Below are 25713 nucleotides of genomic sequence, written 5' to 3' on the forward strand. Positions count from 1 at the left end.
GAGAAAAAAGTAAAAGTGCAAAATACAAAAGCACCCTATCGGAAAGAGATTAATGCTAAAAGCAGAACAGTGGTGCACCTCTATGGTAGCCACATACAGTGCCTTGCAAAAGTATTCGGCTCCCTTGAATTTTTCAACCTTTTCCCATATTTCAGGCTTCAAACATAAAGGTAAAAATTGTATTGTTATGGTGAAGAATCAACAAGTGGGACACAATTGTGAAGTTGGACAAAATTTGTTGCTTATTTTAAACTTTTTTAAAATATAAATAACTGAAAAGTTTGATGTGCAATATTATTCATCCTCTTTACTTTCAGTGCAGCAAACTCCCTCCAGAAGTTCATTGAGGTTCTCTGAATGATCCAATGTTGTCCTATGATGATGAATATAAGCCACCTGTGTCTAATCAAGTCTCCATATAAATGCACCTTCTCTGTGATAGTCTCAGTGTTCTGTTTAAAGCGCAGATAGCATCATGAAGACCAAATAACACAACAGGCAGGTCCGTGATACTGTTGTGGAGAAGTTTAAAGCCGTATTTGGTTACAAAAAGATTTCCAAAACTTTAAACATCCCAAGGAGCACTGTGCAAGCGATTATATTGAAAAGAAAGGAGTATCATACCACTGAAAATCTACCAAGACCTGGCCGTCCCTAAAACTTTCATCTCAAACAAGGAGAATACTGATCAGAGATGCAGCCAAGAGGCCCGTGATCACTCTGGAAGAACTGCAGAGATCTACAGCTGAGGTGGGAGAGTCTGTCCATAGGACAACAATCAGTCATACACTGCACAAATCTGTCCTTTATGGATGAGTGGCAAGAAGAAATCCATTTCTCAAAGATATGCATAAAATTGTTGTTTAAAGTTTTCCACAAGCCACCTGGGAGACACACCAAACATGTGTAAGAAACAAAATTGAACTTTTTGGGCACAATGCCAAACGATATGTTTGGCGTAATAGCAACACAGCTCATCACCTTGGACACACCGTCCCACTGTCAAACATGGTGGTGGTAGCATCATGGTTTGGGCCTGCTTTTCTTCAGCAGGGACAGGGAAGATGGTTAAAATTGATGGGAAGATGGATGGAGCCAAATACAGGACCATTCTTGAAGAAAACCTGTTGGAGTCTACAAAAGATCTGGGACGGAGATTTGTCTTCCAACAAGACCGTGATCCCAAACATAAAGCAAAATCTACAATGAAATGGTTCACAAATAAACGTATCCAGGTGTTAGAATGGCCAAGTCAAAGTCCAGACCTGAATCCAATTGAGAATCCGTGGAAAGAGCTGAAAACTGCTGTTCACAAACGCTTTCCATCCAACCTCACTCAGCTCGAGCTGTTTTGTAAAGGAAGAATGGACAAGAATTTCAGTCTCTCGATGTGCAAAAAATGTGCTGTGATGGGGGAGACAAGAAAGGCGCAATAGGGTTTTACCCGGTTTACAAAGTTAAAGAGGATAAAACCAGTGCACTCACCTGGTCGGGTTGTGCCAGTCACAACCCCTTTGTTAGCATGGATGAGCGTTTAAGGTGGTTCTGCAGCGGCCCCGTTATAGAGCAGATTTTTAAATATGAAGGACTGGAGAAAACAGGTTCCTTGCCGCGCTAAAAACCACGAGCATGTATAAATAAAATTATTCTCTTTATTTTAGATCATTCCTACGCGTTTCAGAGGCTCAATCTGCCTCCTTCCTCAGGGAAAAAAACATGAAAATGGTTCACAAATAAACGTATCCAGGTGTTAGAATGGCCAAGTCAAAGTCCAGACCTGAATCCAATCGAGAATCCGTGGAAAGAGCTGAAAACTGCTGTTCACAAACGCTTTCCATCCAACCTCACTCAGCTCGAGCTGTTTTGTAAAGGAAGAATGGACAAGAATTTCAGTCTCTCGATGTGCAAAAAAGACAGACACATACCCCAAGCGACTTGTAGCTGTAATCGCAGCAAAAGATGGCGCTACAAAGTATTAACTTAAAGGGGACGAATAATATTGCACGCCCCACTTTTCAGTTATTTATTTTTTTTAAAAGTTTAAAATAAGCAATAAACTTTGTTCAACTTCACAATTGTGTCCCACTTGTTGATGATTCTTCACCATAACATTAACATTTTTATCTTTATGTTTGAAGCCTGAAATGTGGGAAAAGGTTGAAAAATTCAATGGAGCCGAATACTTTCACAAGGCACTATAGAATAGAAATTTTGAGCTTCACTAAAGTTAAAACATTTAGCCACATAAGGATACTTACTAGATCACACACACAAATATCGGTAAGATAATGGCTGGTGAATGCAAGGAGGTGGTTTCAGTGTTCTGATAAGTGAGATAATCATGAAGCTGTTGCTTCTGATCCAAAATTGATATGGTCGATGCAGAATGAAGTAAGGATTGCTTACAGACAATGACCTCTAAAGTTTATTTTTATGGCCTGTGCATTTGCGATAAGTAGCTGATGTCAGTATTTCATTAACTAGTCTGCACTAAGTCATTAAACTAATTAAATAATTTTGCTACTGCAGTAGTTTTCTGATTAATTGCGCTATTAAAATGTAAGAATTTGTCATAAAGTATTTATTACTTAAAAACTAAGTGCCCCTAGTTTTCAAGTAAATAAAACAACAATATGATATTAAACCTTGGTCAGTTTGTACTGAAAATTGATTTTCTTCATTACAGTCTTTGTACATATGTATAATTTTGTCTTTACACATATATTTGTATTACATACAGAATACTATAGGACATATCCAACACTCCTATGGTACAAAATTAATATGCAAGTGCACATATACTGTGGCCAAAATACAATCATGTGTACGTATTATTTTACTTTATTTATTTTATTGACTACTATCAGGTACGACCTGGACACATTTCAGATCGAAGGCGACAGACTGTTAGATGTAAAGCACTTCAATTTACTCGGATTAATGATCACACAAGATGCAGCAACAACATCAGAAGTCAGTAGGAGAATAGCTATGGACAAATCAACAATGAAGTCACTAGATAAAGTCTTCAAATAGTGTAAAATTTAACTGTTGATGAAGACATGGTTCGTACATAGTCTGGTCTATTCTGTAGTAGCATATGGATGTGAAACCTATACGATAAAGAAACAAGAGAGAAGAAGAATCAATGCCTTTGAAATCTGTTGCTGGTGTTGGATGTTATCAATAACATGGATGGCAAGAAAAACAGATTAATTTTGGAACACTTCAAGCCAGACATGTCGCTGGAAGCAAGGATCAACAAGCTATGACTTGCCTACTTTGGACACATGATACAAAGAGAGAACAATTACTGGAGAAGGACATAATGGTCAGAAGTATAGAAGGAACAAGGTGAAGAGGAAGACCAGAAACACTATGGTTTTATACAATCAAGATAACGACGGAGAAGACCCAGCTAGACCTATCTAAGCTTGCACAAGATTGATCTTCATACAGAGCGTTCATCCCTCTAGTCGCCTTGGTTTGAAATCGAGCTGAAGGCCATTAAATACTAATATTAATTCTTAATGTGGCATGGTTGACAGGATTAGTGAGCCACACCCTCTTGTCAAAATAAGTAAGTTAACACAACATAAAAAGGCCCTTATCTTTGGGACTGTTCATCAGTTAAAACAACTGGACAACCACCTAGACTTCTGCCATATCACCAGTTGAAGTCATTGAACATTTGTATTTTATAGGTAGACTTGCATGTATTGTTTGTCTTTTCATGTTAATAAACTTGTGTTATGTTCTCTCAGTTATAAATACAGAGGCTGTCATTTTGTTCCATCCTTTTTAAATCTTGTATACTGAATGAATTATATAGTATTTTATCACAGGGAACAGCAGTGTAAATACTTGTTTTCACTGTGCGACCAAAACATTGCAGTGAAATTGGAAATCAAGGGGTATTGCATACCTTGCTGCCGTGTAGTGCCATGAGACCCACTAAATGATGCATTTTTGGTTGAGCGTTAATGTTATGCAATAAAAATACGTGTGCGTTATGTACAATTAGAAATAAAGTTTTCTTTATTCTTACAGAACAAGTCCTTACAATTTCCCAATTAATGATTTCAGCTATCTTGTTAAAGTGTCTCGTAACTTTGGGTCAGAACTCTGTTGGGGACTAGAGCCAGACAGGTTCAGGGTAACCAGATTAATAGACCCCTTGAGATTTGGTTATACAGCAAGGACAACATTTTGATTAGCTCCTTCGGGAGTTTACTCACACCAAGATCAAGGTCATTTATGTTAGTAAAATTTAAAGAAGTTGTCCAGTTACCAAAACTGATTTTTTTTTTTTTTTTATAAATCTTGCTAATATATGCCCCTTAACACATCTATTATGTTTTTTCAGCAAAATTACCTTTTATTGTGCACTAGCAGGACATGCTCATTGCTGGCTCCAGCTCTGATGGGGTTAATCTCTCCTCTGACTTCCTGTGTTCAGTTCCTACAAGTCCCAGAATTCTTTGTGGCTCTAGGGCAGTGTCTAGCTTATCTAACACACCCACTGTGTGTAACACCCCACTCTCCTCTCCACCCAAAGCCTCCTCCCTGCCTCTTCCCTGTGTGGATGCACTGAGAGCAATCACACAGAGACATCTGAAGCTGCCAGCTCTGCACAGCCAGGGGAGGAAAGTGTGTGTGTGTGTGTGTGTGTGTGTGTGTGTGTGTGTGTATATATAATGTGTGAGTGTGTGTGTATATAATGTGTGTGTGTGTGAGTGTGTGTGTATAATGTGAGTGTGTGTGTGTGTGTGTGTACAGAAATTATGATTATTAGCCGGCGCAACATGTGAAAAAAATAATTGGGGAAAAAAAAGTGAAGGGGTCATGAGATTGCTTTTTTCCCTCTTGCCTAGTCTGTGTGTCGTCCGTATCATCCGCAAACCGCATATGACCGGATCCTGTGGATTAAATGTGCAGCGCATGCAACCATTATTTTACCGGATCCTTCTGCAGCAGGACACAGAATTTATTGGCCGGCGCTGGAGTCAGCTGACTCCTCATCTCACAGCCCGCACACGCTGCAATGGCTACAGGTGGGCTCATTCACATGACCGTTCCGTTTCTCCTGGTCAGTTCCTGTTTTTTTGCGGCCCCACAGACAGGACCATCTTTTCAATGTCTTTTGTGTAGGATCGGATGGTACACGGTAGCACTTCCATGTGCATCCGATCATACAAAAAAAAACATCGGATGCCGTATGTCCGCTCTGTTATTATGGAACATGTCCTAATCTGTTCCGTAATAACGAACCGTGACTCAATACAAGTCAATGGGTCCACAAAATTCCCGGAAGCAACGCAGAAACACTTCCGTGTGACTTCCGTCGGGTGCCCGTGCAGTCAGTGTCCCACTCCAGCCCCAGCCCCGGGGATGACAAGCGCTACCGTCAGGAGGTTAGTAAGTTCATTACCTACGGTCATGAAGTCCTGCCCTCCTGATGTCAGCGGTCGTCACTGCCTTCTATGCCCGCCGCTTGTCACATCACCTCTCGCTGTCAACCCGAGACTGTGACTAGTGGTGACGTCACGGGCCGCTCGCGATACTTGGTTTGTGAAGGCGGCGGTCATTGAACTCGGTGACAGCGCTGCTGTCAGGAGTTCAGCGATCATCGCAGGTAATATGCCTCGCTAACCTCCTGATAGCACTCGTCATGCCCTGCAGTGACCTGGGCTGACCTATTGATGTTAGCTTAGGTCACTGCACGGCTCTCCCAGCAAATAGGGAACATTCTGTTCTTCATTGACTGGGACATTGACTATGGTATGGATCGTCGTGGGACCCCCTTGTATTACACCAGACCTGGATTTGTTTTTCTTTCTAATAAATTGGTGAAAGAGGGAATGTGTTGGGGAGTGTTTTTTCAAATAAAAATCTGTTTGTTGTCTATTTTTTTTTTTTATTACTGCCTGGGTTGGTGAGGTCGGGTATCTGATACACGCCTGACATCACTAACTCCAGGGCTTGATGCCAGGTGACATTACACATCTGGTAGTAACCCCATATATTACCCCGTTTGCCACCGCACCAGGGCAACGGGAGCAGCTGGGAAAAGCACCAGGACTGGTGCATCTAATGGATGCGCTACTTCTGGGGCGGCTGCAGCCTGCTATTTTTATGCTGGGGAGTGTCCAATAATGGCGAACCTCCCTAGTCTGAGAATACCAGACCACAGCTGTCCGCTTTACCTTGGCTGGTGATCCAATTTCGGGGGACCCCGTGTTTTTTGTTTTAAATTATTTAATTTAAAATAACAGCGTGGGGTGCCCTCTGTTTTGGATTACCAGCCAAGGTGAAGCTGCCAGCTGTGGTTTGCAGGCTGCAGCAGTTTGCTTTACCCTAGCTGGCTACAAAAGATAGGGGGACCGCATGTCATTTTTTTAATTATTTATTTTTGGCTAAATACAAGACTAAGCACCTTAATGCCACATGAAAGTCACAAAAGGGTGCCAGCTTAGAATATGCATGGGGGTGGGACATTATATATGTCTTTCTCATCTATCTATCTATCCAGCCCTCTATTCATTCATTCATTCATCTCTCTAGGCTGGGGCCACACGGGGATTACTGCGATCCCCTCGCATTACACTCGGCTCACGCTCAGTACAGCAGAGCTGAGTGTCATGCGTGTGTCCCTGCGACTGAGGTCCGACTGTGCGAGCAGACCTCAGCTGCGAGGGGCGGTCCAGCACTCGAGGGGTGGGCCAGCACTGAGGGGTGGGAGGGATTTCTCTCCCTCTCTCCTCCGTAGTCCACCGATGTACCGCAAGTGCAGTGCGATTTTTCTCTCACCCCATACACTTGAATGGGTAAAAGAGAGAGTCTTGCATTACAGTCGCAGCATGCTGCTATTGTTTTATCGGTCCGATTAGGGCTGAGAAAATAATCACTCATGTGCGCTAACACACAGGCTAATATTGGTCTGAGTGGAATGCGATGTTTTATCGCACTCCACTCGCACTGTTTTTCTCGCCGTGTGGCTTAGACCTTACTTGTTCTGTTTCCCCCTGCATCCATCACAGCATGTGCAGCCTGGAGTTCAGCTGAGTTCAGATCAGCTGACTCCAGTGCTGGACTGAACTCAGGTGACCTCACAGCCCGTACACGCTGCGATGGATGCAGGGGGACACAGAACAAGTAATCGTCCGACACTGGAGTCATCTGATTACTTGGGATGAATGAGCAGTAAAATGCTCTGGTGCTCGATGGGCGAAGCCCATGCCGATTTTTTAAAAAAAAAAATTCATTAAAAATAAAAAAACACAAAAAATCACATTGTTTGTGGGCTCCCGCTGCATTTTCTATTGCTAAGGGTAACCAAAGCAGCTACTGGCTGCTAGCCCCCGCTGCTTGGTGTTACTTTCACTGGCAATAGAAATCCAGGGAAGCATTTTTTTTTTTATAAAGATTTTTCCCTGAAAACTTTTTTAAGAAAATGACGTGGGCTTCACCATCTTTTTGTATGCTAGCCAGGTACAGCAGGCAGCTACGGGCTGCCCCCAACCCCCAGCTGCCTAGTTGTACCCGGCTGGGAACCAAAAATATAGAGAAGCCCTTTTTTTTTTCATGAATTTCATGAAATAATTAAAAAAAAAAAAATGATGTGGGCTTCACCGAATTTTTGAGTCCAGCCAGGTACAACTAGGCAGCTGGGGATTGGAATCCGCAGTGCAGGGTGCCCAAACTTTCTGGGCCCCCCACTGCGAATTGCAGTCCACAGCTGCCCCAGAAAATGTCGCTTTCATAGAAGCGCCATCTTCAGGCGCTGTATCCAACTCTTCCAGTGGCCCTGGTGGCAGGTGGCACGCTGGGTAATAAGGGGTTAATACCAGCTATGTTTTACCAGCTGGTATAAAGCCCGAGATTCTTAATGTCAGGCCAAGTTTGATCTGGCCATTAAGAATCTCCAACAAAGGGTTTAAAAAAAAAAAAAAGACATCACACAGAGAAAAATACTTTATTAGAAATAAATACACAGACACAGTAGGGACTCCATATTTATTACTCCCTCCCTCTCACCCCTCCACGATCGAGAGATTTCTGTACTGACCATGCCAGGAGAGAGCGAGGGAAAAGAGAGAGAGGGAGCGGGGGGGAGGAAAAGAGAGCGAGCGGGGGGGAGGAAAAGAGAGTGAGCGGGGGGGTGGGAGGAAAAGAGAGCGAGCGGGGGGAGGAAAAGAGAGCAAGCGGGGGGGAGGAAAAGAGCGAGCGGGGGGGAGGAAAAGAGAGCAAGGGGGGAGAAAAAGAGAGCGGGGGGAGGAAAAGAGAGCGAGGGGGGAAGAAAAGAGAGCGAGGGGGGGAGGAAAAGAGAGCGAGGGAGGGAGGAAAAGAGAGCGAGGGGGGGAGGAAAAGAGAGCGAGGGGGGGAGGAAAAGAGAGCGAGGGGGGGAGGAAAAGAGAGCGAGGAGGGGAGGAAAAGAGAGTGAGGGGGGGAGGAGGAAAAGAGAGTGAGGGGGGAGGAAAAGAGAGCGAGGGGGGAGAAAAGGAGAGCGAGGGGGAGGAAAAGAGAGCGGGGGGAGGAAAAGAGAGCGAGGGGGGGAAAGAGCGAGGGGGGAGGAAAAGAGAGCGAGGGGGGAGGAGAGAACGGGGGGGAGAAATGAGCGAGGGGGGGAGAAATGAGCGAGGGGGGGAGAAATGAGCGAGGGGGGGAGAAATGAGCGAGGGGGGGAGAAGAGAGCGGGAAACGAGAGAGGGGGAAAAGAGAGCGGGAAAAGAGAGGGGGGAAAGAGGAGGGAGAAAAGAGAGTGGGGGAGAAGAGAGAGGGGGGGAGAAGAGAGGGGGGGAGAAGAGTGGGGGGAGAGAAGAGAGTGGGGAAAGAAGAGAGGGGGAGGCAGAGGTGCTCTGTCACCAACTGTCTCCACTCTGTGACTTGTGGTGCAGGTGACAGAGTGCAGACAGTTGGTCCCATGCAGCAGGATAGGTGGCAGAGCACAGCGGTGACATTCCTGTCAGTGTCTTGCTGCGTCCTGCAGTGCTGCTGGGAGGAGCACATGATCACACTGCCCGACACCGGCCGCTCTCCTGACATCGCAGCAGAGCGGGCGGGTGGAGAGTGTGAGCACATACTTACGTGCAGGGGGGGATTTCAGCTGAAGAACCCCCCTGTATTCCACCCTGGCGCCCCGTGCCGCACCATCTGCAGGACGCTTAGCCGGCTCCACACTGACGTCCTCCGGCTCCTCCCCTCGATGCTGGGCTGTGACGTGCGGTAGTCACCGCCCACAGCCCTGTCACTCATTCTGAGTGGCTCCAGCCTCCTCTGACGTACCCGTCAAGTTTGAGAGCCCGGAACTTGCCGGGACGTAAGAGGATACTGGCGGCCACAGCTCCAGGTGGTCATGTGACAGGCACTGAGCATGCAGGATAGCGCCGCTCAGTGCCAGAAATGGAAATACAAGCCAATGGAGAAAATACCTAGAATTGTAAGTAGAACTCCTACAGAAAATAAAAAAAATGGGTGAACCACCCCTTTAAGCAAGATTTACTGGTTAGTGAGATAATACAGTTATTGCTTTTCACACTCATTTTGGGATTACGGTATTGCAGAATGAGGTGTGAATGTGTTTCATTCATTATCAAATAATCTAGGTCTTGCTTTTAACCATTAACAGCAAATTGTGAACATTACAGGTGGGTAGCTGGCAGACTAGAAAATTTGGATAAAATACAGTGATACCTCGGTTTTCGTTGCTAATCCGTCTGAAGACGATCAATGAAAACCGAAACTACTGAAAACCGTGGCAATTATTTCCATAGGAATCAATGTAAATCCAATTAATTTGTTTTAGACACGCTAAAATACATACCAAAAAAAGCACATTTTATAGGGAATAAAGATAGTGTTTAATACTAAAAACAATAAGAAATGAATATAAAAGGAATATAAAAGGAGTATTAAATGAATATAAAACACTAATGTAAAGAATAAATACATTTTATCTTACATTTCTTACATACATTTTGTAACTGACGAGCAGGGTGACACACAATGCCACACAAAGCCGGAGAATGCATGGATCACCCTTTGTTGTCTCAAAATTAGCAGTGTAGTCACATGGGCATGCAGACAAAAACCGAGGCAATCAACAAAAACTGAGGCAAATTTTTAGTGGAAAAAAATCAACGAAAACCGAAGCCAACGATAACCGACGTCACCGAAAACTGAGGTACTACTGTAATCAATTTAGTTTTTGAAGGTTTTTCAATGTATGTAATTTTAAATGCAGATTTAAATTGAACTATGTTCTTTGAATCCTATATTAAATTAGATAATATTCTTTTATAATTCACATGTCAAATGTAAGAAAAACAATGTACAATATTGTATACTGTAACTGATTAAAGGAGTTATCCACGGTAAATAAATTTTTTCAGGCAGGCAGTTAAAAGGAATTAGTCATTGTTTTTACTACCTCAACTGAGAGCAGCTTGATGTAGACAAAGAGATTCTGACTCTAACGATGTATTACTTAGATTACTGGCTCCAGCTGTTCCGACACAGTGACAGATTTAATTTTTTTCCATGTGGCAGAGCTTTGGGAGCTGCCCTCTTCACGCTTTTAGTGTACATTTCCATAGACAGAGATCTCCATTGCGCACCTGCGCAAGTGTACTTTGAACTGCCTGGCTGAGGGCAGATTAAAGTATTGTAGTGCGTATGCATTGCATGGGCGGTCATTGATCTTTCCTCGTGCCTGCGCATTACAGTGCTTTGTTCTGTCCTCAGCAGGGCAGATCAAAGTGCACATGTACAGGAGCGCAATAGAGGCCAATGTGGGAATTATGCAGGATGTGTCATGCATACGAGGCTGGGCAGGGTGACGGCAATCGCAAAAGATGGAGGATGCGAAGGATCGAGAGCAGCAACACCCATCGGACTTGCCGCCCCCTAGGTGAGTATAATAAACATGTCTTATACGTTATACAGAGCAGCCTAGGCCCTTATATACAGTAATCTGGAATGCTGTATATAAGGGCTCACTGGTGATGGCCACAGCTCATAAGGGAAAAACCTTTTGACAGGTTCCCTTTAATTCACTTTACCACCGAGACTTGTGATTACCTGCAGCAGTAAGATCACAGGAAGGAGATGCCATCGAATGCACCATCATTGATGTCCCGTTTCAGTCACCTGAACTCTGAAGCGTGTTTTTGGCCTTGTATTGAGGAACGTCGTCACTTTCGAAGTTGGCCAAGAGCACCAGAGCGGTCTGACTGATTACAGGGGTTTCAGCAATGAGTATAGATGGCACCATTTTCAGTTTTAGACTAATAAAAGTGTAGACCTGTGCTGTTGATTTCTGTGTGTGGAGGTGATTGCTGCTGATGATCTTGCATCTGTCATACCTGCCGTTCTAGATAAGAGAGGTGCACATTTTTGCCTACTGTGCAGTTCTCCCAGGCATGTGCAGATGTCTTCAACCGCAGCACTCATTCCCCCAAGAAGTGGGCAGCACCTAAAAGCCTTATTTACTACCAGGCTGGATGGGGGATGATCAAAAGAAATCGGGTTAAATGCTGCGCTAAAAACCACAATCCAAAGATATATCGTGATACCCTAAGAAATAAATTAATAAAAGAGATCAGTAATTTCATTTAGACCTGCAGGTTTCAAGGTACCAAGTTTATTGCCCCTTATAACATTATTTTCAAAGGACGATTATAATGTTCTACCATGATTTTTCATTTTCACAAATAACACTTCCCCCATAGGTGTGTTTTTTTTTTTTGTTTTTTTTTTTTGTTTTTTTTTTCTCTTTGTTCTCTTTTTGTCTGTATGTTCCTGCCTTCCCCATGTGACTCTTAGTCATCAGCCAGCTGACGTCATCTCTGTAAACGTGGCTACTTCAGTTGTATATATATATATATATCCTCTGCATGCAGCATGTGTTATGCTGTTCCTTTCTGACTTTTGTCCTGATGAAGAAGGTGGAGATGCCTTTGAAACGCGTTGACCTGTGAAAATAAAGAAAAGGAATTCACGATATATCTTTGGATTGTGGTTTTTAGCGCAGCATTTAACCCGATTTCTTTTGATCATCCCCCATCCTGTTGCAATATCGGGGCTGCAGCTGACCACTTTTGTATTCATTTATTCCATGCTGACAAGGAGTTGTGCCTGTAACAACTGAAGCAGGTGAGTACCTGTCCTATTCCCTGCACCTATATCTATCGGTTAAAACCCTATGTGCGCTTTCTTTCCACAGTTTTTGCTATCATTTACTACCAGGCTGGACATTTATATTCAACGTGACGAACCCCTTTAAATAACATAAAACTGTTATTCACTCAAATGCCTAACTTTTGTATCAGTAGTAACTTGCCATTTTTGAGAATAAATGTCAAATGTTGATACTGCCACTAACTGATGATTAATTTAATTTATTTTCACAGCCAGAGAAACTTAGCTGAAATTACAGAGCTGATCCATACAGCTTTCCTAGTACATCGTGGGATCGTAAATATTGAAGAGCTGAAGAGTTGTGATGGGCCTCTAAAGGACATGCAATTTGGAAATAAAATGGCCATTTTGAGTGGAGATTTCCTCTTGGCAAATGCTTGCACTGGGCTTGCACAACTACAAAACACAAAGGTAAAAAATGTATATATTTTTTCCATATGGTACTTAGACTTTATCTTTCAAATACAGAGCTATGTAATTGCATATTCTCATTTGAATGTATCCATATATTGTATTTACTGTGATGTCAGTGCATCGTATAGGGATAAAATAAAGAAATGCTTCTAAAACTGTAAGGTGGTTCCTGTAGAAAACGTTTGAGAAGCCCCAGAGTACAGTAATAAAGAACAGCAAGCACAACACAGTCCGACAAGCCTTCCCACATTCACTTATGATTCTTTGCGCTCCAGTTTGGTATTTATGAGAACCAATTCCATTATGGACAAACAATACACTTCATGAAAACATAGAGGCACTTCCACGTCTGTAAAACATTTTTGTTATGAAAACGGGGCCAATTTCCAATTTCTGATTTTGTGTTTTCATTATTTTTTCCCCTTCTTCCTAGAGCCATGACTTTTTTATTTTTCTGACAAGTTGTACTTGTGATAGACACCATTCATTTTACAACATAGCATATGAGAATACATGTAAAAAGTTCAAAATGGTGAGAAATTGTGAAAAAAAAACCCCACAATTCTAATTTTTGGTAATTGTTTTCCTGGTGTACATTTTGTGGCAACATTGACCTCATCAGTACAATGACAGTGATATCAAACATGTAAAGTTTTTTTTTTTATTATTTCAGTGGTGTAAAAAAAAGTTTCCCCCAAAACATTTGGGGGGTTGTGTGGCCATTTTTCAATGGACCAATAGCGGTTTCAATTCTCGATCGATGGAGCTATGTGATAACTTATTTTTTTGTGAGGCGAGACAACTTTTTTAACCCCTTCCTGACCAGGTACGTAACTGCACTTCCTTAGCCGTGTATGTCCCTGAAATGCGGGCTCGTGTGGCGCCAACACTCACAGGAGAGCAGGATTTCTCCCGATCAGAGCGATGCAGAAGCACTGCTCTGATCAGGAGAAGCGGTTGGAGGGTGTAGTCATAAAGTCCCCTAAGGGGACTAGTAAAATCATTAAAGATTGTAAATAAATAAAAAGTTTTAAAAACTTTGACCCCCAAAAACTAAACGTTCAGATCACCCCCCTTTTGCCTCATTGAAAAGAAGACTATTTAAAAAAAAAACACATATTTGGTATTGCCGCTTTCAGAAATGCCCAATCTATCAAAGTATAAAATCAGTTAAACGATCGGTACATGGCGTGGCAAGAAAAAAACCCTGAAAAATGCATTAAAATGCAATAGGCAGTGAGCTACGCCTAATGGCGAAGTAGTAGCTATTAGCTACATCATCTACTGGTGAAATCCAGAAGTTTGTTGCTTTAAAACATGGACTGTGTCTTCCACTTGAGAAGCTGACTACGTTATTTACAAAATGCTGAGTGAAGAAAAGATGTTTATCTAGTGTTTTTAAAAGGAAAAATCATAAATGTCACACTAAATACATATTTTCCTAGAGTGCCTGTGTGGGTGCATGAGAACCTCATGAGATATTATATAAGGCTCTCACAGAGATCAGCAGCACGAATAAGATTGTCAGTACAGGGTTTGAAGGGTCAGTCCACGTCGAGCGGGGGCACCACTGCGTCTACCCTTGTAGGGTGCCGACCCCTGCGGTCAGGAAAGGAAAGAATAGGGAATCTGCCCAGGATCCTCCCTGTGACCGTAACTTAATGCATCAAACCACTCTGTTTTTAATTTGCACTTTGTTGGTTTAATGGAATAAAGTATTGAATTTTATGGTGGGGTTTGATTTTTTGAGGTGTACTTTGTCTAAAGACCCCCCTGAACATTTTTCTAAGGTTTCTAGTAAGATTTGAAGCTGCAATCATCTTATTGCTTGTGCTATATAATACTGCAATGCCACAGCATTGCTCCATATAGTGAAAATGACTGTCTAGGTTGATGCCCGACCACAGGTAGGGTTTCAAAGGAGCACCACTATGACAAGTACGAAGGTCTTCAGCATATCTCCTACTATATCTGCAGCCCGCGATTACGTTACGGGCACCATGATGAGTGCTTAGAATGGCCCATAACGTATTAAATCCCACTGTTCGAGTTTGACAGTGGGATTTAACAGATTAACAGTCACGGACGGAGCTCTACTCTACCCGTGATTGTTAACGGTAGGACCTGGATGTAGCACACAGCTATACACCTGCTTCGAACTTTCGTTGTGCATGTACAGCGGATGTCATAAAGAGGTTAAAAAATCAATTCAAAATTCCATTTAATAATTTGTATTCCACATGACATATAGACTGATGCATTTCTGTCATACAGAGTGCCTCTCAGCATAGTTAAATCATAGAATAATGGGAAAACCTTTTAGAACCAGTAACCTCCAATCATGTGTGAATTCATCATAACCATATGAATTAACGACTTAAATGCCATCAGCCCTGCGAATCCACATAATATGAACAATTATCAATCCCACATCAATAGATACATGATAAATCATTCCTAATGTGCTTAACCAAGCAATGCTGCTAAGTTCAGCTCCCAACTCCTGTCCTGGTTCTTTTTACCTAGAAAATGTGCAAGGTGACAGACATCCATAAAACATCATGTCATTTCACCCCAACCATTGAACTTATCATATGCGGGAAGCATTTCTTCCATGGTGTTTACTAATCCATGCTATTTTCAAGTTGATTGACATCACATAAGCTTTACATCATCACATACAAGAGCCAGTGTCATAGGACACTGACTTCTAGATACGGGGTATATTCATGAAATAGCAGAAAAATTCTAACAGAGATTTTTACTGCATATGTGCTATTATGTGTCAATTCTGCAGTGAAATGTACACATTACATCCAAATATTGAATTGGATTGTGCTCTGGATTCATCCACAACTTAATGAGAAGGGATGAGCGAACCCGATTACGTCAGAACTTCAAGAATTTCTTTTAAATTAATGAAAAAGGTGGTGTGGGGGGGGGAGTCTTTAGTCAAACTATTTTTTTCCTGTGTGTGTGTGTATTTTTTTAACTCTACACTTGCCGGGTTAGTAATGGGGGTGTCAGATAGACTCCTCTGTGTTATTAATCCCTGGGCTTGATGCCAGCTCTCTATTCACAGCTGACATCAAACCCAAAAGTATTACCCCGATTACCACTGCACCGGGGCAATTGGGAAGAACTGGGCAAACCGCCAGAACTGGCGTATCTGATGAATGCGCCACTTCTGGGATGACTGTGGGCTGCTATTTTTAGGCTGGGAAGGGCCAAATAACCATGAGCTTCCCTAGTCTGATAATACCAGCCCCCAGCTGTCTGCTTTACCTGCGCTTATTATGAACAATGGGGGGACCCTAAGTCATTTTTTAATCTATTTATTTCCTATCCATTTTTGTCTGCAGGGCAATTGTCCTGCTCTTATCCTCATTTTGAATCCTTTTGCAACCCTTATTACGACCATTTTAGAGCACCATTAGTTTGGCTCCCCATTGACTTATATGAGGTTCGGGGTTCAGGGTCAAGTTCGGGTCCCAAACCGCACTTTTGTAACTAAAGTCTGGCTGAAACCGGAGAACCCAAACTGCCATGTGTCTGCTCAGCCCTAAAAATGAGCATTCTTGTTTTTCAGTGGAGAGAGGAGTTTTTCCACTTTGGGTTGTTTGGGTTGTTAAAATTCTCTCCTTATGTATTACATTGTAAATTGCGTTGGATTTGTGGTTTAGAAAACTCATCTCATGTCAAAGAGGTTGTATCCAGCCTGTCATTTTGCCGTGGTACTAAGTCATTCTAGATGCTCCTCTGATTAGGTTGGCTTAATAATAAATCCCTACAGGACCACTACCAATATTGACTTCTTAGAGGACCGTGTGAGGACTTTTCTTGGCAGAATCTTAGTGTTCCTTGATGGTTAGCATGTCCATGAGAGCTGTCACTTTGAGGTAGTTGTAGAAGCTCCACAGAAGAGGAACATTTTATGGCTTCCCCATTGTCAAAAGTTTAGGAATATGTAAGTTGAAAAAAATACAGCACCTTAAACAATCTGATGTATATTTTTTTCCCAGGTAGCTCTTTTCAAAGTTGAGCTTTAACACTAAGCAGCTACAGTATTTTACTAGAGTCTTTTATTGTGCTCTGTATGATTAACTTCTTTCAGGTCCACTCTTGGGACTAGCAATTAGTTGTGAATATCTAAAGCCATAATGAAAAGCAAAGCTATTTTATAATTGTCAGTGGTAAAATTAGCAAAGTCAATTATTTTCCCTTAGGCATTTTTACTGTAGATATTAAGAGGATAAAAAATAATTGCCTTAGGTTGTACTTTGATTCTTAAGTAACAGAAATAACATGCTTCTAATTCTTCTAATTGCATTTTACTATGCTAAATATTTAGTCCAAAGGTAATTAAAATGTTTGTCTTTATATGTTAATAATCTATAAATAATGTAAGGGGAATAACAGAAGTTGTGGGTTTCATAGATTTCATTTACCAGCTGGGTTTCCAAGTTCTGCAGTTCCAGCTTTCGAATATAAAATTGAACTTTTCACATACACTACTGTATAATAGAGTAGAGGTAATGGCAAAGCATAAGCCCTGTCCGGGTATAATCTGCTGCTAAATAGCAACGTAAGAGCAGGGCAGTACCATGGCTCAGTGGTTAGCACTAGCTCTTTATAAATCCACCAAGGACAACATCTGCAAGGAGTTTGTATGTTCTCCCCGTGTTTGTGTGGATTTTCTCTGGGCTCTCTGGTTTCCTCCCCAACGCCAAAGACATACTGATAGGGATTTTAGATTGTGTGCTCCAATGGGGACAGTGATAATGTCTGTAAGGCGCTGTGGCACTATATAATCGAGTAAAATACATAAATCAGAACCATCCTCTGTTAGGAAGGAAATAGACCCTACTAAACTCTTCCCAATGAAGAGTTGTCATCAAAGAGCTGATCTGTTACTGCAATGGGCCTACTCTAGTGTTACAACAGCTGAAGCGGCAAAAAAAAAAGCAGCTTGTGCCTTTTCAGGAATGCCACATCCATACCTTCTCCCTCAAAGTAATGACATCCTGCTCCCATCGTCCTCAAAGTTCTGACACCCAAAGCCAACATTGTCGCTATAATGACAGACAAACTTTTCACATAGAAATCACACTGAGGTAGCAAGCTTACATCCACGTTTTCCCACCATATCATGATTCGGTACTCTTACATCAAGGACTCCCACCACACTCCTACTTCCAGTTTCAAGCACCTCCACTGACTGTCAGTATCATCATATCTTCAGATCACTATACATAATTTACCTCTAAACCCCCAAAAGGCCGGTATATGTACGTCCAGATCTGATCTTCTGTGTGAGGCCACAATCTTGAGACCTGCTCTTTCTACCTAATCATGATGCTAATGCTCTAAGCTGGCAGACAGCCGTGAACCACATATCATTGGATTGTGAGCCACATGTGGCTCCAAGTCACGGGTTCGGGACCCCTGCCCTAGACCCTAGACTCTTGATATACAACATGTGTAGGTAGTCTGAATCCCAGATGTATACACCTGAGGATGAGAATGATTGGGTTGAACCCTTTTTGCCAGTTTGTGGCTCTGTATTCCTTAAGGCCACGTCTCACTAAGCGACATCGCTAGCAACGTCGCTGCTGAGTCACGGTTTTTGTGACGCAACAGCAATCTTGCTAGCGATGTCGCTGTGTGTGACATCCAGCAACGACTTGGCCCCTGCTGTGAGGTCGCCGGTCATTGCTGAATGTCCTGGACCATTTTTTGGTCGTTGCTCTCCCGCTGTGAAGCACACATCGCTGTGTTTGACAGCGAGAGAGCAACGAACTGAATGTGCAGGGAGCAGAGAGCCGGCTTCTGCGGACGCTGGTAACCAAGGTAAATATCGGGTAACCAAGCAAAAGCTTTGCTTGGTTACCCGATATTTACCTTCGTTACCAGCATCCGCAGCTTCTTGAAGCCGGCTCCTTGCTCCCTGCACACGTAGCCAAGGTACACATCGGGTAACTATAAGCGAAGCGCTTTGCTTAGTAACCCGATGTGTACTATGGTTACGAAGCACAGCGTCGTTACACGGGTCGCTGGTGGCTGGAGGCTGATCTCTGATCACTGTGGAGATCTGCCTGTTTGACATCTCACCAGCGACCATGTAGCGACCATTGGTGTGATTTTTTTTTATCACACTGCACTCGGCGTATTTATACGCAGATGTAAGTGAACCCTAAGAAAAGGGGACTTTGATTTAAAGGGAACCTGTCATCAGAAATTTAGCTATCCACCTAAAAGTTTCCCCCTCTGCAGCTCCTGGGCTGCATTCTAGCAAGGTTCCTGTAGTTTTTCTTGCCCCTTTTAGCCCAAAATAAACACTTTATAAAGTAGTACCTGCTCGTATGTAAATTTTCTCATTTTTCCATGTGGGCGGTCTGTCTGGTGTCTGTGCCTGTCCTCCTACCGATTTACGCCCCCCCCAGAACGCAGAATTTCAAACCTCAAGACGCCGCCCCTGGGCGCCTGAGGTCCTGCGCATGCGCTCTGCTACCGTAGCGGGACAGTGCACAGCGTGCACGTGTGACCGCTGGTGACGGTATGCGCAGGCACGATGTTATGGGCGGCGCTGTGAGTGTCCTCAGCAAGTGCCGCCCATAACCTCGTGACCGCACTTTCCTCTCTTCCTCCATCGTTCTGCGCCAGCGCTCGCTGGCGCGGTGACCCGACGTCACCTCCTCCCATCTATTTCCTGCTGCAGGGCAAGATGGGAGGAGGTGACGTCGGGTCACCGCGCCAGCGAGCGCTGGCGCAGAACGATGGAGGAAGAGAGGAAAGTGCGGTCACGAGGTTATGGGCGGCACTTGCTGAGGACACTCACAGCGCCGCCCATAACATCGTGCCTGCGCATACCGTCACCAGCGGTCACACGTGCACGCTGTGCACTGTCCCGCTACGGTAGCAGAGCGCATGCGCAGGACCTCAGGCGCCCAGGGGCGCCGTCTTGAGGTTTGAAATTCTGCGTTCTGGGGGGGGGCGTAAATCGGTAGGAGGACAGGCACAGACACCAGACAGACCGCCCACATGGAAAAATGAGAAAATTTACATACGAGCAGGTACTACTTTATAAAGTGTTTATTTTGGGCTAAAAGGGGCAAGAAAAACTACAGGAACCTTGCTAGAATGCAGCCCAGGAGCTGCAGAGGGGGAAACTTTTAGGTGGATAGCTAAATTTCTGATGACAGGTTCCCTTTAAAGCACCACTCCAGTGATGAAATAAAAAAAAAATGCTGGACCGGACTACTATAAGCTACAAGGGCAGCTCACAATTTTGGAGTGCTCAGTTTGAAGAAGAGAACCAAGAACAAAGCAGTGACTCTCATGTTACTGTATAGGAGAATGTAACTCTGAGGAACCAACCCGTCTGCAGGAATTACGCTGAATAAGATAAAAGGAGTCTAAAGGTACCATCACACTAAGCGACGCTGCAGCGATCCCACCAGCGATCTGATCTGTTCGGGCCGCTCATCTCCGCCCCTCTGCTTTTATTTGGGCGGCCGCTTAGTGACGCCGCTGTGACGCCGAACGAACCACCCCCTTAGAAAGGAGGCGGATCACCGGCAACAGCGACGTCGCTAGGCAGGTAAGTATGTGTGACGGGGACTAATGATATTGTGCGCCACGGGCAGCGATTTGCCCATGACGCATAAACGACGGGGGCGGGTGCGATCGGCAATGACATCGCTAGCAATGTCGCTGTGTGTAAAGTAGCCTTTAGGCTCCATTCCCAGGATCAGTATCCGTTGTGTTTTTGATGATACAGAATTTCTGCGCCATATCCACACCTTAGTTTACTTACGTTTTTTTCATTGTGCTTTTGACGCTGCATTTTTTTCGGCTCTGTTTAGTGTGTCATCCAATAAAGCTGTTTTGTTATTGAAACTTACTGGTATGGATATTGTTAGTTACAGATTGCACAAGTTTTTGATGCATTTCTGCCTTGCAAACGTACCAAAAGCACATGTGTATTTTTTACCTGCAGAAATTCTGCATCTAATGCAAGTCTATGTCGAAATTCTGCACAGAAAACTCAGCGCACAAGATAAATTGACATGCTGCGGATTGAAAATACACACCCAGGTCATTTTGCGCAGTGTAAAAAAGAAGCACAGTGGTCATGATATTGCTATTAATCCCATCTACTGCGCTTGTACTGTAAAACGCTGAGTTTCTGACACAATTAAAGTAAGTAGCGTCAAAAATGCAAGAAAAACTCAATATGGGAACATACTCTTATACTCACCCTCCAATGTCTTAATCTGTTATCAGCATCGCTCTCGTCCATCTTTTGAAGTATGTGACTTGCAGCTGCTTCAGTGTTTAATTGAGTACTGGAGGTCACAAATCAATACAGCTCTACGAGAGCCTCGTTCTGGCTCTCATAGAGTTTCATTGAGATCTACTGATGTTACTTCTAACTTCCAGTCAGTCAGAAGTTACAGGCACAGGCGCAAGATGGCTCCGCGGTACTGGAAAAAAAGGTGAAAATGCCAGAGGGCAAGTATAAGACAAGGGGCTTATATTTAAAGAACCACTGCAGCGCTGAAAATAAACAACGTTGGAGCATAAAGAAGAGATTCTGCCATGGATCTCATTATAAGTTGATCTCTTGTGTTTTGGAACCTTCAGTCTGTCTCTTGCTAACGTATAAGGGATGTTGAAGCTCATGGCAGCCATCACTGCTAATATTAAGTGGCATTATTGATCGCATTACACGCTTCATTTTCTTATTTGTTTGTCACTTCTGTCCCTGCCACTTTCTATTAGTTAGAAACAAGCAGCTGAAAATAGAAGCAGCAGAACATGTTCCACTTAATTTTTACTCATTTCAAAACGCCTGGAAGATTTTCTTGAACTGAGATACTAGAGTTCTAAGGATTCGACCTGCAGGCTAACAAGCCAGGGATTGCGGAAAATAGCCATCTCATAAATATAGTCTGAGAATAAGGCATTTATAGGTTGACAAGAACAAACATTAAATAACAAACTCCAGTTCTAGACTGGTTTAACCCTTTTCACTGCCTATGTTTGAGGGACTTAGTAATAGCGGTCAGGTGACCATGTACGCTATTCGTTTTGAAGTAAGATCTTTCTTACGAACTCTCATGCCTTGTTCACACTACATTTCTGTACTGCATTTGAGGCTTTCCATCTGAATCCCAGTAAAACCAGGATTCACACTGCGTTTCTGCAGTACATCCGGGGGTTTCACCTGAATGCCCTTAAAAAAAGTTTCAGAAGAACCACGGATGGGAACATAGGCTGCAGTGACCTGAACTCCATTTGTTTTTTTTCTGAAGAACTCCATTTTTATATATATATTTTATATATATATATATATTTATTTTTTTTTTATTTTTTTTAATCTCCGTCGTTTCAGATGGGCGTATAAGTGTGCAGACAACATTTTTTTACATGAATGAATGAATGAAAAATGACCGCCACATCCAGCAAAGGTGAAATATACAATACCCTTTATTCTGCAATGGTGCAACGTTTCGACCTGTATAGGTCTTTTTCAAGCAAACATGGTGTCACCAAACAGATTTAAGTCGTGTGGTAGATCCAATCAAAAAGGAGCAACACTCCCACAGAACATAAGCCAATCAATGACCCATTTAAAACATCACATATGAATAGCAATTTTCATTACAGCAAACATACCGTATATAACACTACCGAAATGTATCACCGATATCAATATAAGTCATCATAAAAATCAAAGCCGATCAACACTGAATCAAAGTGTGTCTTGCTCTTCAAATCATCGAGTTGCATCCATGTTGTCCTAGAGATCCTAGAACCACCCATAGAAGGGATGTATGGCTGATTACCCAATCCTGTATAAGGATCTATGTTACCAAGGAGATCCAAGAAAATCGCAATCTTCTATAATGGCATATATGTATGCATACACTACAGTTCAAAAGTTTAGGGTCACTTAGATATTTACTTATTTTTGAAAGGAAAGCATATTTTTTTTCAATGAAGCTAACATTAAATTAAACAGAAATACACTCTATACAATGTTATTGGGGTAAATGACTTTCTAGCTTCAAACATCTAGTTTTTAATGTAATATCTACATAGGTGTATAGAGGCCCATTTCCAACAACCACCACTCCAGTGTTCTAATGGTACATTGTGTTTGCTAACTGTGTTAGAAGGCTAATGAATGTTTAGAAATCCCTTGAAAATCCTGTTAGCACAGCTGAAAATGGTTTTGCTGATTAGAGAAGCTAAAAAATTGACCTTCCTTTGAGCTAGTTGAGAATCTGGAGCATTACATTTGTTGGTTTTATTAAACTCTCAAAATGTCCAGAAAAAGAGAACTTTCATGTGAAACTCGACAGTCTATTCTTGTTCTTAGAAATGAAGGATATTCAATGCGAGAAATTGCCAAGAAACTGAAGATTTCCTAGGACAGTGTGTACTACTTCCTTCAGTGGAGAGCACAAACAGGCTTTAACCAGAGTAGAAAGAGAAGTGGGAGGCCCCGCTGCACAACTGAACAACAAGACAAGTACATTAGAGTCTCCAGTTTAAAAAATCAACACCTTATAGGTCCTCAACTGGCAGCTTTATTAAATATTACCCACAAAACGCCAGTGTCAACATCTACAGTGAAGAGGCTACTCTGGGATGCTGGCCTTAAGGGCAGAGTTGCAAAGAAAAAGCCATATCTGAGACTGGCTAATAAAAGGAAAAGATTACTATGGGCAAAAGAACACAGACATTGGACAGAGGAAGATTGGAAAAAAGTGCTATGGACAGACGAATCGAAATTTGAGGTGTTTGGATCACAAAGAAGAACATTTGTGAGACGCAGAACAACTGAAAAGATGCTGGAAGAGTGCCTGACGCCATCTGTCAAGCATGGTGGAGGTGATATATGGTCTGGGGTTGCTTTGGTGCTGGTAAAGTGGGAGATTTGTACAAGGTAAAAGGGATTTTGAATAAGGAAGGCTATCAGTCCATTTTGCAACGCCATGCCATACCCTGTGGACAGTGCTTGATTGGATCCAATTTCATCCTACAACAGGACAATGACCCAAAGCACACCTCCAAATTATGCATGAACTATTTAGGGAAGAAGCAGGCAGCTGGTATTCTATCTGTAATGGAGTGGCCAGCCCAGTCACTAGCTCTCAACCCTATTGAGCTGTTGTTGGAGCAGCTTGACCGTATGGTACGTAAAAAGTGCCCATCAATCCAATCCAACTTGTGGAAGGGGCTTCTGGAAGCATGGGGTGAAATATCTCCAGATTACCTCAGCAAATTAACAGCTAGAATGCCAAAGGTCTGCTGGAATTGCTTCCAAGGAGCATTCTCTGCCGAAAGTAAAGTCTGAAGAAGAAAATTATTATTTCAAGAAAAAATCATTATTTCTAAACTAGTCAATGTCTGGACTATATTTTCTATTCATTATGCAACTCATTTGATAAATAAAAGTGTAATGCTGCCACTAGGGGGAGCCAGAGCTCTGCAGCAGACGACACTACACAGAGCTATGAGAACCAGGAAGGAAATGCACAGCGTTCTCATGCACTGCCTAATCAGCACAGCTGAGAGGCAGAACTGCAGGGTTTGTGAGCAATAGTCAGACAGGCTGGGTCAGACACCGTACGGGCAGAAGCAAGACCGGAGGAGCAAGCAGAAGCGAAGTCAAAGTCAGGCTAAGGTCAGTACCGAGGAAGCAACCGAGTGGGGAATAGGAGGGGGGACACAGGACAGGAGGGATGACCAGGAGACAGAACACAGACAAGGGCACGGGGGCACAGGAACAGACAGATCAGGATATCACTCACAGGACCAGCAATCACAGGCAAAGCAGAGCTAAGCTTATAGCCGGCGCTGGTTCATTGGAAGTGTCAGCTTTTAAGGCATCCAGGGGCCGGAAGTGAGGCCTGAGAGATGGGTCCGCCCTCTAGCCATGTGGATAGGGAGGCGAATCATGACAGTACCCCCCCTCAAGGGGGGGCCACCGGACCCCCAGGCTTCCCAGGATACTTACGGTGGAAAGCCGCAACTAACCGATCGGCCCGCACGGAGCGAGCCGGCACCCAGGACCGGTCCTCCGGACCGTAACCCTTCCAATGAATCAGATACTGGAGGGAACTACGAACCCAACGAGAGTCGATAATACGCTGAATTTCCTACTCCTCCTCACCGTCCACCAGTATCGGAGCGGGAGGGGTCTGAGAATCCACCACCGAAGGAACAAATGGCTTAAGCAAGGAGGTATGAAATACATTGGGAATACGCAAGGTCTGGGGCAGTTGCAACCGAAAGGCCACCGGGTTGATCACTTCGATGATCTCATAGGGCCCTATAAACTTAGAACCCAACTTAGCAGACGGAACCCTGAGCCTGATATTCCGAGTGGACAGCCACACTTTGTCCCCCACCTGAAAGGGGGGTCCCAGAGAACGGCGTTTGTCCGCATGGCGTTTCTGGGACTGTTGAGCCGTCATGATGCACCGCCGCACCTCCTTCCACACCTCCCCCAGATGCTGAACGATGGAGTCGGCCCCTGGACACCCCGAATCCACTCTAGAGAAGTTCCCGAAGTGAGGGTGAAACCCGTAATTACAGAAGAAGGGAGAAGTTCCCGTAGACTGATGGACTCTGCTATTCAATGCAAACTCCGCAAGGGGCAAAAACGTACACCAATCCTCCTGCTGAGCAGAAACCAAGCACCGCAGGATTTGCTCAAGGGTCTGATTCGTCTTTTCCGTCTGCCCATTAGACTCGGGATGATAGGCGGACGAGAAGGACAACTCAATTCCCAACCGCCTGCACAAGGCCCTCCAAAACCGAGAAATGAATTGTACCCCCCTGTCAGACACAATATTCAGGGGCAACCCATGTAACCGAACCACCTGGTCAATGAAGTGGTTGGCAAGGGTCGCAGCAGAAGGTAGACCGGAGAGGGGAACAAAATGTGCCTGTTTACTAAAACGATCTACCACCACCCCGATCACAGTCATACCATTTGAGACAGGGAGGTCCGTAATGAAATCTATGGACAAGTGGGTCCATGGTCTTTCAGGAACAGGTAATGGAACCAGTTCCCCGGCCGGC

The 25713-nt window shown here is 43.5% G+C and overlaps 1 protein-coding gene across 2 annotated transcripts in view; it reads left to right on the forward strand.

The window, feature by feature from the left end:
- PDSS2 (decaprenyl diphosphate synthase subunit 2) overlaps window positions 1–25713 on the forward strand; it is a 276730-nt gene that overhangs the window by 165747 nt on the left and 85270 nt on the right. For both annotated transcript variants that reach the window (XM_075338370.1, XM_075338371.1), the window contains exon 4: window positions 12411–12609. In XM_075338370.1, the coding sequence (XP_075194485.1) occupies window positions 12411–12609 (199 nt within the window). The remainder of the gene's footprint in view (window positions 1–12410; window positions 12610–25713) is intronic.

The sequence above is a fragment of the Anomaloglossus baeobatrachus genome, chromosome 3 (assembly GCF_048569485.1).
Source record: "Anomaloglossus baeobatrachus isolate aAnoBae1 chromosome 3, aAnoBae1.hap1, whole genome shotgun sequence".
Lineage (NCBI taxonomy): Eukaryota > Metazoa > Chordata > Amphibia > Anura > Aromobatidae > Anomaloglossus > Anomaloglossus baeobatrachus.